At 38.8% G+C, this 12984-nt stretch overlaps 2 protein-coding genes across 2 annotated transcripts; both read left to right on the top strand.

The window, feature by feature from the left end:
* Positions 1–274: 274 nt before the first annotated feature.
* On the top strand, positions 275–8668 carry txnl1 (thioredoxin-like 1). The gene is made up of 8 exons (XM_084746366.1): positions 275–557; positions 3810–3906; positions 4977–5150; positions 5332–5454; positions 6609–6678; positions 6814–6986; positions 8176–8280; positions 8377–8668. Exons 1-8 carry the CDS (start codon positions 460–462, stop codon positions 8404–8406), a joined length of 870 nt encoding a protein of 289 aa, XP_084602492.1. The 5' UTR covers positions 275–459; the 3' UTR covers positions 8407–8668.
* A 1612-nt stretch (positions 8669–10280) lies between these two features.
* On the top strand, positions 10281–12984 carry LOC146308089 (tripartite motif-containing protein 16-like). Its single transcript, XM_084745965.1, has one exon. It carries the CDS (start codon positions 10292–10294, stop codon positions 11960–11962), a length of 1671 nt encoding a protein of 556 aa, XP_084602091.1. The 5' UTR covers positions 10281–10291; the 3' UTR covers positions 11963–12984.

The following is a 12984-nucleotide window of genomic DNA, read 5'->3' as shown; positions in this document are numbered from 1 at the left end:
CTATAATTCTGTTTATGCTTTTTGCTTCATGGCTTTCATCTTTATTTATATTTTTTTTGTACTCTGTTTGCTGTTATTTACCAACACACCACAGCATATTCCTTGTATTTGAAAACCCTGATACTGACTGACTGATTGTGATTTTGAAAAGAGTTTTTAACTTTTTCTTTTTTCTGTTTTCCTGTGGAGGGCAGCATAACACCTAGAAGCGTATAACATATTACGAGTTACAGAAGAAGAAGAACAACCCCGCCTTTCCTGTTGTCTATTGACCAATCAGGAGTCACATCCTGCAGCAGTTCACTGTAGTGCGGCTCAGAGAAACGGGACAGCTAACTTGTTAGCTAACATACTGACAGAAAGCTAAAAACACAACACTTCATATTTGTTAAGCTGCCCAGTCTCCTGTCCTGAACATCACCAGGGTAACCAGCTCGCTTCAACGCCGCAGACTGTACCATGGTCGGTGTTAAAGTGATCGGGAGAGACCCAGACTTCCAGCCGGAGCTAGCGGCCGCCGGCTCCAGGCTCGCTGTGGTGAAGTTCACAATGGCTGGGTAAGATTCCTAAACCGGCTGCGAGGCCGCGCTGCTAGCTGTAAATAGCACGTTTAGTCTGTCCTTTCCTCTGAACACAAGACTGAAAACTGTCAGAGCTCGTCGTTTAAGTGTTTTGGGCAGCTGACACGGGCTCAATATCTACGGTATTTGACAGGAGTAGATAGGTTTCATTGCTAGGTTAGCATGCTATCATTAGCAGGCTAGCTGTGTTGCTTACAATGACATAGCAGTATTACAGTAACTTGGCTGTGAGGTGTCGTTAAGCTCTAGCTAATGATGTGCTGGGTAATTAAATGGAGGGTGGGGCATCAGCAAAAACCATAGCAGTACCACCAATGTAGCTAACTATGAATAAATGATAGACAAAAAAGCAGACAGTAGTATATATATCACCACAACAGCCAGCCAATGTAACGTTATGTCTTTACTCCTTGATTGTATTTGGTATGAGGCTTTGATCAATTTGCAGTATGGCTGTTGAGTTAGCAATGACAGCTTTGACAGCGAATATCAATAGACTTAATACCATGTGGGGTCTATAAGAGAAATTAAAGGTGTAGTTCACCCCAAAACTAAAAATACATATTTTCCTTTGGCATGTAGCACTTTTTATACATCTTAACTGTTTTTGTGAGTTTCCTTGTTATGGAGATATTGGCTGGAGAGATGTTTGACTTGCCAATATCATGGAACTATTTGGCACTAGTCCTGTGGTCCTGAAAGTGCCCCCCACCCCCCACCCCCCACCCCCCAAAATTGGAAACTTGACAGCACCGTTTCTTTCTGGAAATCATAACCCGGTTGCTCAAAATAATCCGTTAAACTTGCTGTGGGCAGTTTAATGTAGAAACTACTTTCTCTTTGTAGTAGAATCTACTGGAGCTACTTGAGAATCTACCAAAACCACTTCCTTTCTGATAGAAAGAAGAAAAAACTTCATGAAACTCCTCACAATAAGGTCTGTGGATTATCTTGAGTAACCGGGTCATGATTTTTGGAAGGAGTTGCTGGTTGTGAAATTTAAAACAGCCCCACAAGCCAAGTGTCATTTTGTTCCATGATGTTGGAGAGAAGGCAGGCATCTCTAATGCCGATATCTCAAAAACTCTGCATCTCACACCAAAACTATCTAGATGTACAAAAAGCACTGCGGGCCAGTTGGAAAATATGCATTTTTGATTTGGGGGGGGGGGGGACTGTCCCTTTAAACAATTTCAAAATATGATTGTGAACTCTGGTAGGCAGTCATAAGCATTTGTCAAAACAATATTATTTTTACGCATATCATACTAGAAAAACCTTAGAATATGTAGCTGGTGTAAGTATGAGCAAAAGGTAACCATAATCCAACTGACTAGGGTACACACAGAGGTAGATCTGGGCAAAATATCGATATTATATCCATACTGTGATGTGAGACCAGATATTGTCTCGGATTTTGTGTTTTTCCTTGTTTTAAATGCAGCATTACAGTAAGGTTATGTAATTTTTTGAATTTACCAGACTGTTCTAGCTGCTCTGTTACTTTCTTTTACCCACTTAGTCATTATATCCACATTACTGATGATTATTTATCAAAAATCTGACTGTGTTGATATCTAGTGAAAGCACCAACAGTCATCCCTACAATGCTGTTGCAATAACATTATCGAGGTATTTGGTCAGAAATATTGTGGCATTTGATTTGGTTCATATCGCCCAGCTCTATCTGTTGGGTATTTAATCAACAGCAATGTATTATATTATAAGATCATCATATGTTTGCTCCCATTGCAAATTTACAGTATTTTAGAAAAAATGTTTATGTCAAGATACCTAGAAGGCAAAATATTGATAGGATGTTATTTATAAGCCATATTGCCCAGCCCTAACTAGAGGTAAGCCTCTACTTTCTGTCATATTTTGCAGGTTCTTTATTCTGTCATTCTAAATTTTCATGAGTTTGGCAATCAGTTTGTTTGATTTGTTTTCATGTCATCATTTTTAAATTAGTGCTGTAGATGGATGGATAGATAGACAGATAGACAGGTAGGTAGGTAGAACTATTTATTGATTGAGTTAATACTTGGTCCAAATAAAAGGTTTTACACATTGTGCAAATACACTAACTTTTCTAAAATATTAATTATTAATTCTTTGATGACATTAATTACATAACTAACAAGCAAGCATATAAGCTTTGTGTGGATATGTTAAGCTATATGTCACCCAATAAGTACCGTATTTTTCGGACTATAAGGCGCACCGGATTATAAGGTGCACCATTGATTCATTAATGTTGAATTCTCTCGCAGCTGCTCTATTCCCATGTTCCACTGCGTGACTGATAACCTTGAGTTTGAAATCCACTTCGTAAGCATGTCTCTTAACAGGTGCCATTTTGGGGTCCTTATACACACACCATAATATTATGCTAAAGCACAGTACGTATTACTCCGCGAGGCTCCTGACTATGGTAGCCGTAATGCTCCGACAATCCATCAAGCGGTGCGGCTTCGTAGTTTACCAAAGTCGTACTAAAACATTTTGACAGATTTTTGAGCGCCGTGTACCACATAAAATCGGTTCGAGGTCAGTAAGCACAACCAGAATTAATACATAAGGCGCACCGGATTATAAGGCGCACTGTCGATTTTTGAGAAAATTAAAGGATTTTAAGTGCGCCTTATAGTCCGAAAAATACGGTAGTAAGAAATGTTACTACAGAAACGCCATAGGCTGAGAAACAACGTCTCAGTTACATACACTGTCCACCAGAGAGCACTGTCAAGTTTATTTTCAACTTAACAATGTCCTGCTTAGTACAAATCTCAGTCCAGTTATAAAAAAAAACATGAAATCTTTATCAAAACTTTTGTTAATCTTTTGTGTAGAAGAGTTATCGGATTTAAACCATGCCTTAAAAATCCAGTATCAGCCAGGCTATAGTGCAATAACTACATTATGTCAATAATACAGAGTGTTGGAGACTAGATACTAAAAGTTGGAATTTAAAGTTTTGTTTATCATTTTTTCTTACCTGATATACAGTAAATCACACCAACAGTGCAGAAACCTCAAACTATTCAGTTTACCAGGATCTACAACAGATCCTCACACTTCAGAAGCGGAAAGTAGCTTAAGTTTAGCTTTAGCTTAAGTTTAGCTATCCATGGTTAATAACAAATAGGTTTCTCTCAAGTTCAGAGAGTCATTGACTAATTGACTAATTATTTCTTGAAACTGCTTCTCTCTCTCCTGCCTCCTCAGGTGTCAGCCCTGTGTCAGAATAGCCCCAGCTTTCAACATGTTGAGTAACAAGTACCCACAGGTTGTCTTCCTCGAAGTAGATGTCCATGTCTGTCAGGTAAGTCCAACCCGACACAGCTGGAGAAGAGACTCAAGGACAAAAATTATCATGATTTTCTGATTATTTTAACAGTGTCAGACCAGAGCTAAAGTCAGGCTGGAAACCTTGTGTTGACCCATTTAGACCAATGATGTTTTTTTTCCTCTAGTGTTGAAGTGATATTAAAGAAAAGTACCTGGCAAACATCACTAACTGAGAGAAATGAAAACAATTTCTTTCGTTGCTCCCAGTCTTTGAACAGCTTTTTAGTTGGTATCAAAAAAAATGAATCTTTCAGGAACCGGAATCAAAGCCAAGGCCTCGGTACCTGTAGCAGTATCAACATTTTTTGAACGATACCCAGCCCTATATGAGTCTAGATATCATCTTAGATTTTTTGACAGAGATGACAAAAGCACATTCATACACATTCTTTATTCAACTAGAAGTACAGATACTTGTATAAAAAAGGTAAAAGTAGAAGTACTGATTCAACTTCTTTACTCAAATAAAGTTGAAAAAGTTAAAGCTCTGAAAAGTATAAAAGTAAATAGTTGTCATGTAAAGGACATTTCTACCTGCTGTATCTGTGCATATCTGATTGTCTTGTTATGTCTTTTAAGTCTTGTTACATCTTTTTTGCCCTATTATGTCATTTGAATCTTCTTTTTTTTTTTGTCTTTTACGTCGTTTTCTTCTTGTTGCTTTGTCATATGTGCTGATGGATACACAGAGAATTCATTTTTGCTATGTGTTATTGTTGCATCCATTTAGGCTAAAATCAGTCTTGTTGTTTGGAAAGTGGTGTTCAGTTTTGCAAAGTAAAACAAAGAAACAATTCCCCTCAAATGCATTAAAACTAAAGTAACATCTATTTTGAAAATTTAAAGCGCAGGAAGTACAGATATTTGTGCTCAAATGTTGGGACTAAAAGTAAAAGGTTATCAGAAAAATAAATACTCAAAAACGTATTTTGTGATATAAATTGTACATTGTGGTTTAGCCACAAAATATCAACTTATTATTTGTAAGCCATATCACCCTGCCCTAGTTTGACGATGCAAGGCTAATTTTTCTCCTTTTCACAGGCGACAGCAGCAGCCAACAACATCTCAGCCACACCAACGTTCTTGTTCTTCAGGAACCGGGTCCGGGTGGATCAGTATCCAGGAGGGGACGCTGCAGGTCTGGAGGAGAAGATCAAACAGCACACAGAGAACGACCCGGGAAACAGCGAGGACTCGGACATTCCAAAGGGATACGTGAGTGGACAATGTTCCTGATATTTCTCTGTCACAGGATTTCAGTTGTATGTGTGAAGGACAGTGTCTGCGAAAACTGGAGATAATGTGAATTAGGGAGTTGCCATGTTTATATGTGAATGTTGACTAAAGGCTGTGATAGACCAAGCAGTTGATTTTGTCTTGCTTGCTTGGTTTTCAGATGGACCTCATGCCTTTTGTCAACAAAGCCGGCTGCGAGTGCCTCAACGAGAGCGACGACTGCGGCTTCGATAACTGCTTAATCAAAGACTCCTCCTACCTGGAGTCCGACTGTGATGAACAGGTACCAGCTGTTAATCCTGATGTGTCCTCGCTGAAATCTGTGATCTTACATCATCTTTTTCTGTGTAATTGACCATTGACTTTTACCAGCTGAAATGATAGCTGTCACTTGGTCTCTGTGACTTTGTAAATAAATAAGGTGCAGGTACACAGGACTCTGCTGTGCAAAGAGCAGAGTGATACTGACAGCAGTGATAATAATAATGATGTAATATGTATCTTCTTAGATGCTTATTGACATAAATGTGTTAGTAAGATTAAGTGTTAATAATTGCATAATAAACATGTATATTGTTGGATTATAAGACATTCATAACCATGATTTTTATCATTAAGTGCTTTTATAAAGGATTAATTAACCTCAGTAAGCACTGTCCACACCTTAGACCGGTTACCTCCAAAATTAATAGTTAACTGGTAATAATTGCATAGTTCCCTGCTAATAAATGCATAAAAGTATGTAGAACTCTTAATAAAACAACAACAAATTGCATAATACTTAAGTTAGTTAAACTCATTAAATGTGTTTGTAATGCTGTTATAAGAAAGTCAGGTTTTTATTATCATTCTTAAGCAGTCTATAAACATAACATTTCTTATAAATACTCTTATCTTACTGTTAAGTAGCATCTTATAAAGGCTTTATTACTATTAACTAATGCTTATTACAGGCACTTATATATAAAGTGTTACCCTCATTGTTTAATAAATTCCTTACGTGTTTGCTCATGTTTTTCAAAAGGTTAGAAAAATATACCACACTCCAAAGTAGAGAAACACAAAGATTGACAAGTGTGCCATTCCTAGTAACAGCAGCTAAGCTGAAAGCGGGGCCTCACGATCCTTCTGACTTTTTGGGTTTTAAGCAGGAGGTGTCAGAAAAGTTACCACAGGGATAACTGGCTTGTGGCGGCCAAGCGTTCAATAGGATTGGACAGTCACTGTTTTGGGGAGGGGGTTAGAAAGTGGTAAATTGCCAGTACAATACCTTGGTATTCTTGATACCAAAACGATAGTTTTTGCTACCCTGCTGTGAGGAATATCAACGCGTTTTTGAAGATGAAAAACATGAGGTCACCTGTCAGATGTGGAATTTGATGGTAGTTTGCTGTCTTTTAATCTGTTTGCATGTCGTTGTCCTTTAATCTTGTGCAGTTGCTGATAACTATTGCCTTCAACCAGCCTGTGAAGCTCTTCTCTATGAAGCTACAGTCCTCAGACTTTGGTGAGATTTGTTTTTTTGCTTCTTTACACTTAAGTCATTCATCCGAATTTGTCATCCGGAGATATTGCAATGAACATCATGTTAAGTTCCCTGATAACATTGCTCCATCCTTGCTTCTGTCCTCCTCCGTTTCAGCCCAAGCCCCTAAGGTGGTGAAAGTGTTCATCAATCTCCCTCGGTCGATGGGTTTTGACGACGCTGAGCGGAGTGAACCCACTCAGGCTCTGGAGCTGTCAGAGGAAGACTACAAAGACGACGGTTTGATTCCTCTGCGCTACGTCAAGTTTCAGAACGTACAGAGTGTTACGGTAAGAACGCCAACACACACCAACATTACTGCTGAAACATAATAATGGTTAGACTTGAGACAGAAAATTATATGCAACTGAGACTTTACTTCTACTTTATAAAAATTAAAATAAAGCAGATTGCCCTCAGACTTCATGTATTTGAAGCCAAAGGATTATTTTAAACATTAGAAAATGCCCTGCAAGAAATAATAAATTGTGTTTGATATGTTTTTTTGCAAAATAGGTTAACTAGCTTCTCCTGTGGTCTGGTCATCGCCACTAATGATATGTATAGTACCACCTGCTTGATTAACAGGATTGGTTCATTAGGTTTATGACATCATAAACCCAGGCTGACTGAATGTGTTTTTTCGAGGCTGCCCTTACTCAGTACAGTTTCAAAGCAAGACATGCTTATTTTATTGCTTATTTCTCTCCTGTTAACAAGGTTATGAACCTGATTTTCACTGCAGGGGGTCTTTAAATGACCTTGTGCAGAATGCAAAAGAGACTGCATACTCTGATTATCCTTCCTAGATAATGATTGAACTTTAATTTTTGGGTGAACTATCCCTTTAATGTGTTGCAATATATTGTACACTAAAGACAGGCTTTGACTGCGTCCCTGTTGCTATGCTTAATTTAGTACAGCAAACAGATTTTCAGTGGAGCTATTTAGTAGGTGTCCATTATCAGGAGTCCATTGACACACTGCAGCCAATCAGAATTGAGTATTCACCCAGACCATGGTATAATACAGAGAAAAAATTGAATAATATATTAGTAAAGTGGAGGTGTAGTTAAACAAACCAGTGGAAGAGATGATCAGTTTCAGGACTTCAGTGGAGATGAGTCCACAGCTGCTGTGTGTGTATGCAAATTAGATGCATTGTAAAATGATGTGATTTAATATCTTGTCACACAGCTCCCAGTCACGGTTGCAGCAAAGAAAACAAAGAACAATTGTTGTTAAAGCTTCTAAGCTTACAAAGGATATCTGAGTGTGTTTTTGGTCCTAGGTTAACTTCAAAGTCAACTCCCATCAGGGATTCTGATAGGTTTAACAAAATGTGCACTGATCATGTTAAATGTCTGTTATGCTAACATGGTGCCAGCAGAGCCATCTTGTGCTTAAAAAAACCCACAGGCTTAACTGGTTTATCATGTTTATTGATGGTATTTTTCCTTTGTTTTTTTTTCTCACCAGTTGTTTGTCAAGTCAAACCAGGGAGATGAGGAGACGACAAAAATCAACTACCTGACATTCATAGGCACTCCAGTACAGGCCACCAACATGAACGACTTCAAAAGGGTACGGAACCAGTCGCAACAACGCCGATTCATTTATGTTCAAGTTTGTAAGAGCGTCAGACTCACAGATGGTTACTTTATTTTTGTTGCCATATAGATTGCGGGGAAGAGAGGAGAGAGTCACTGAGCGGGAGAACCAAGAGAAGAAGAGCAAGAGGAGGTTGCAGATACATCCAAGGACTTTCCCTCTGCCAAAGCTGCCACACACACTGTTGTCACACATAACACACACATACACACACACACACACACACACACACACAGCCTCCAGCTGACCTCCTCAAGCTCTGAATGAATTCTCCATCTGTGGAGAGTTGATCTATAAATCATTTGTATTGTAATTCTGATGAAATTCACTGTAAATAAAACACAATCCTTTTTCAAAGGCATGTGCGTCGTGTCTGCTTTCTGTGGGAACTGCTGTCCTGGTGACCATGGAACTGATAACAGTGGCAGCTGGAAAAAATCAGTGTTTTACAGATGTCCAGTGTTTTAATTTTTTAACATTTTTCATTCCAGGTTGTATAATGTGCGTGAATTGTTGTAATGTATTTGTTGTATCCATCTCATCACTTTTTATAGTAAGTCCATGGGTGCGGCACACATTACCTGCACCCTCAGCAGCCATCTGAATACTGTTGGCATACATGCAGCCAACCTCTGGGTGGCAGCAGAGAGCAAGTGGTTCAATCTTCATCTGACAATAAGGCAGAGTGAGAAGTGTTGATACTTGAAGAAGTCAGGTGCATTGGGTAGCTAGAATGACATAAAACTTTAGTGAAATCAGTTTTGAAGGGACAGCATTACAAGAGAAGCTCAGGGTTAAAGAACTTGGACCTGATCAGTCCAACATCACAAACTACCAACAATCAGAGTGGGATGATAGACTCTCTGTGAAGAGGATGGTTACAGAGGGACTCAACCTCACACTGGGACCTGGTGATCTTCAGATGAGTGAGCTGTACTGGATAAAGTGTTCAGATCCTTTACTCCAGTAAAAAACACTAACACCACACTGTAAAAATACTCCACTACAAGTAAAAGTCCTGCACTCAAAACCTTGCCTGAGTAAGAAAGTATTATTATCAATGTGAAAAGTAACAGTAACCATTGTGCGCTACATTGCTAGATTACTTTACTGTAGTATTTGAGTAAAGGTACTGAGTTACAGTCCCCCACTGGAGATCACAGAAGTTGAATGTGTGGTGTTGGTCTTTTACAAACTTTTAAATAGTTGCTGTTTTGTGCAGGAAAGTGGGCAACACACCTTAAAGTAGGTATAAAGCTTGTGGCTTAAAAGTAAATTTTAAGCCACAAGACAGCATTTTTTTTTAATTTCAAACATAATACCCTATTTTTTTGGTTATTTTATTAGCTATGTTATGTGTTCATAATTCTTCTATTGTCTGAAGGTATGTATCAGATTTATTTCTTATTGAGGTACTTTTTGGTTACTTTTGTCTTTCAGCATAAATTGTAAAATAAAATATAATTATTACAAAGCATTTGTATTACTGAAGTACACTAACTTACCTTAACCAAGCAAGTTCCATTAGGCTAAAAATGTTGTTCATTTAATTCAGCTAATACAAATAAAGGCCCTTTTCGTGTATTAAAATAAACTGTTGCAATACTTCAAGACGTTTGCCTGAGTTTCAACAGCCACCACTGCTGTCATATCAACATTTTCTCTCATCATGTTGTAAACAGGGGCTATAAACACACTGCCATAATCAAACTGCTCCTCTTCCTGGAATGAATCAAACCCTTGTGACCCCTTCTACTTCCTCAAACAAAGCCAGTCCCTTCAACCCATGTTTTTTCTTCTGCCTGCCCCCTCCACAGATCTGCAAATGTCCAGATGGGAGTAACAAGCATACTGTCAAATGAAGAGCTGACAAACCCTTATCACTGCAGATCTGTGAGTCTCCTGAAGAAAAGGAACTGCGTTATTGGTTTGGAGGGGAGTGGTTATCCGCATGTGAAACTACTGGACATCACTGAGAGACGAAATGGCGCAGCAAGGGATTCAGATGGACCAGGAAAAACTCTGCTGTTCGATCTGTTTGGATCTACTGAATGATCCAGTGACTATTCCCTGTGGACACAGCTACTGCGTGAATTGTATTAAAACCCACTGGAATGAAGAGGATCAGAAGGAAATCTACTGCTGTCCTCAGTGCAGACAGACCTTCAGACCGAGGCCTGCTCTGGTGAGAAATACAGTGTTAGCAGATTTAGTGGAGGAGCTGAAGAAAACATGGCTCCAAGCTGCTCCAGCTGATCACTGCTATGCTGGACCAGGAGATGTGTCCTGTGATGTCTGCACTGGGAGAAAACAAAAGGCAACAAAGTCGTGTCTGCAGTGTCTGGTTTCTTACTGTGAGCAACACCTCCAGCCTCACTATGAATCCCCTGCCTTTGAAAAACACAAGCTGGTCGACCCCTCCAAGAAGCTTCAGGAGAACAATGAGGTGATGAAGATTTTCTGTCGCACTGATCAGCAGTGTATCTGTTATCTCTGCTCCATGGATGAACATAAAGGACATGACACAGTTTCAGCTGGAGCAGAAATGGCAGACAAGCAGAGAGAGCTTGGGGTGAGTCAGCAAAAACTCCAGCAGAGAATCCAGGACAGAGAGAAAGATGTGAAGGTGCTTCAGCAGGAGGTGGAGGCTATCAATCACTCTGCTGATAAAGCAGTGAAAGACTGTGAGAAGATCTTTACTGAGTTGGTCCATCTTATTCAGAAGAGAAGTTCTGATGTGAAGCAGCAGATCAGATCACAGCAGAAAACTGATGTAGGTCGAATCAAAGACCTTGAGAAGAAACTGCAGCAGGAGATCACTGAACTGTGTAGGAAAGATGCTGAGCTGGTGCAGCTGTCACATACAGAAGATCACATCCAGTTTCTCCAACATTACACCTCACTGTCTCAAATCAGTGGATCTACAGGCTCACCTAATATCAATATTTATCCTCGGATCTATTTTCAAGATTTGACAGCAGCTGTGTCAGAGATCAGAGACAAGCTAAAGGACCTTCTTAGCAAGGTGTGGACCAAAATCTCACAGACAGCGACTGAAGTGGACGCTTTACTTCCACAAACAGAGCCAAAGACCAGAGCTGAATTCTTACAATATTCATGTCAAATCACTCTGGATCCAAACACTGCAAATAAGTTGTTGCTCGTATCTGAAGGAAACAGAAAAGTAACAGTGATTGAACCGACATTTTCAACGGTATTTGCAATTGCAGTAGATGCCCTTGAAAAGGAAACACTCAGATTCATTAACCACGACCAAATCCTGAGTAGAGAGAGCCTGACTGGCCGTTGTTATTGGGAGGTGGAGTGGAGCGGAGCAGAAGTTTCAATAGCAGTCACATATGAAAACATTAGCAGAAGATATGAAGAAAGTGAATTTGGACAAAATGACAAGTCTTGGGTATTACAATGTGTCAACAAAAGTTATGAATTCAAACATGACAAAAGAAAAACCTCTATCTCACAGTCCTCCAGAATAGGAGTGTACCTGGATCACAGTGCAGGTATTCTGTCCTTCTACAGCGTCTCTGAAACCATGACTCTCCTCCACAGAGTCCAGACCACATTCACTCAGCCACTCTATGCTGGACTTCGGCTTGGTTCGAGATCTACAGCTGAGTTTTGTGAGGTCAAGTAGACAGAAATGATTAAACAGGCAATAGGTGAAACCAATATTGTTGAAATATTTATCACAATAAATATGTTTAATTTTAGTCAATATTGATTATCATTGATATTTTTAATTACCTATTTTACATAATGATCAATGATGCATTTAATGCATTTAAGTGAAACTACAGCTACTACAGCTGAAAAATTGATCACAAAGCTGATAACAATAATTATTGATAATTTGTATTTACCTATTTTTAACATACACCAGGAGAGAAAAGGCTGAATGTAAATGATTTATTTGGAATTTAACAGCATTACATAGAATTTAACCGCTTCATTTTGAAGTTAACCACTTTATTTATGCCCGTCACTTGTAGCACATTCCATTATCAAGGACTGTGATGAGCTGTTTCGGAGTCAGAGCGTGCTCGTAATGTGCTTTCATGGCATTTAAGTGAAAATATTGAACATTCCATTGAGTTTTTTGAGATTTTTATTGCTGTTGATGAAGTGTCTTTTGTAAATACATGACACTCGAACCCATGTATTTACATAGATGACCAGTATTAATACAGAGCATCATTTCAAAATGTATTTTGTTGAGTTATGGGGTATTTGTGGGGAAATAACAAGAGTCCTCTGCAAGAAAAATTGGTGAGACAATTTAATTTTTATCATGCAATCTGAAACCTGTGGTGTGGTCTATATAGTTCTTCTTGTATATTCTTATTGTTGCTAAAATCTTTTCTGCTGTTTCTGTTTCACTGCATGGGCCTTAATGATATCCTCTTTTTGTCAGAGTTTATCATGTTTATTTTGTTCCTGTCACTTTGCAAATGTGCTCAGAAAAATATAGCAAATAATTTCTTCAATCATCAACAAGTAGCCTTGACTGTTTTCTTCAACAGTACTGACATAATGGCTTTACAGACTGGGTGATGAAATTAATGTGTAAGAATCAAAGACTGAATAGAGGGTCTTTTGGCAGGATTTACTGATATGTGTGAACAAATTAATCAATAAAGCAGCTTTATTTTCAGAGAA

The sequence above is a fragment of the Lutjanus erythropterus genome, chromosome 20 (assembly GCF_056507025.1).
Source record: "Lutjanus erythropterus isolate fLutEry1 chromosome 20, fLutEry1.hap2, whole genome shotgun sequence".
Taxonomy (NCBI): domain Eukaryota; kingdom Metazoa; phylum Chordata; class Actinopteri; order Lutjaniformes; family Lutjanidae; genus Lutjanus; species Lutjanus erythropterus.
Note: the sequence above shows the minus strand (reverse complement) of the source record. Positions and strands in the feature narration are given on the sequence as shown.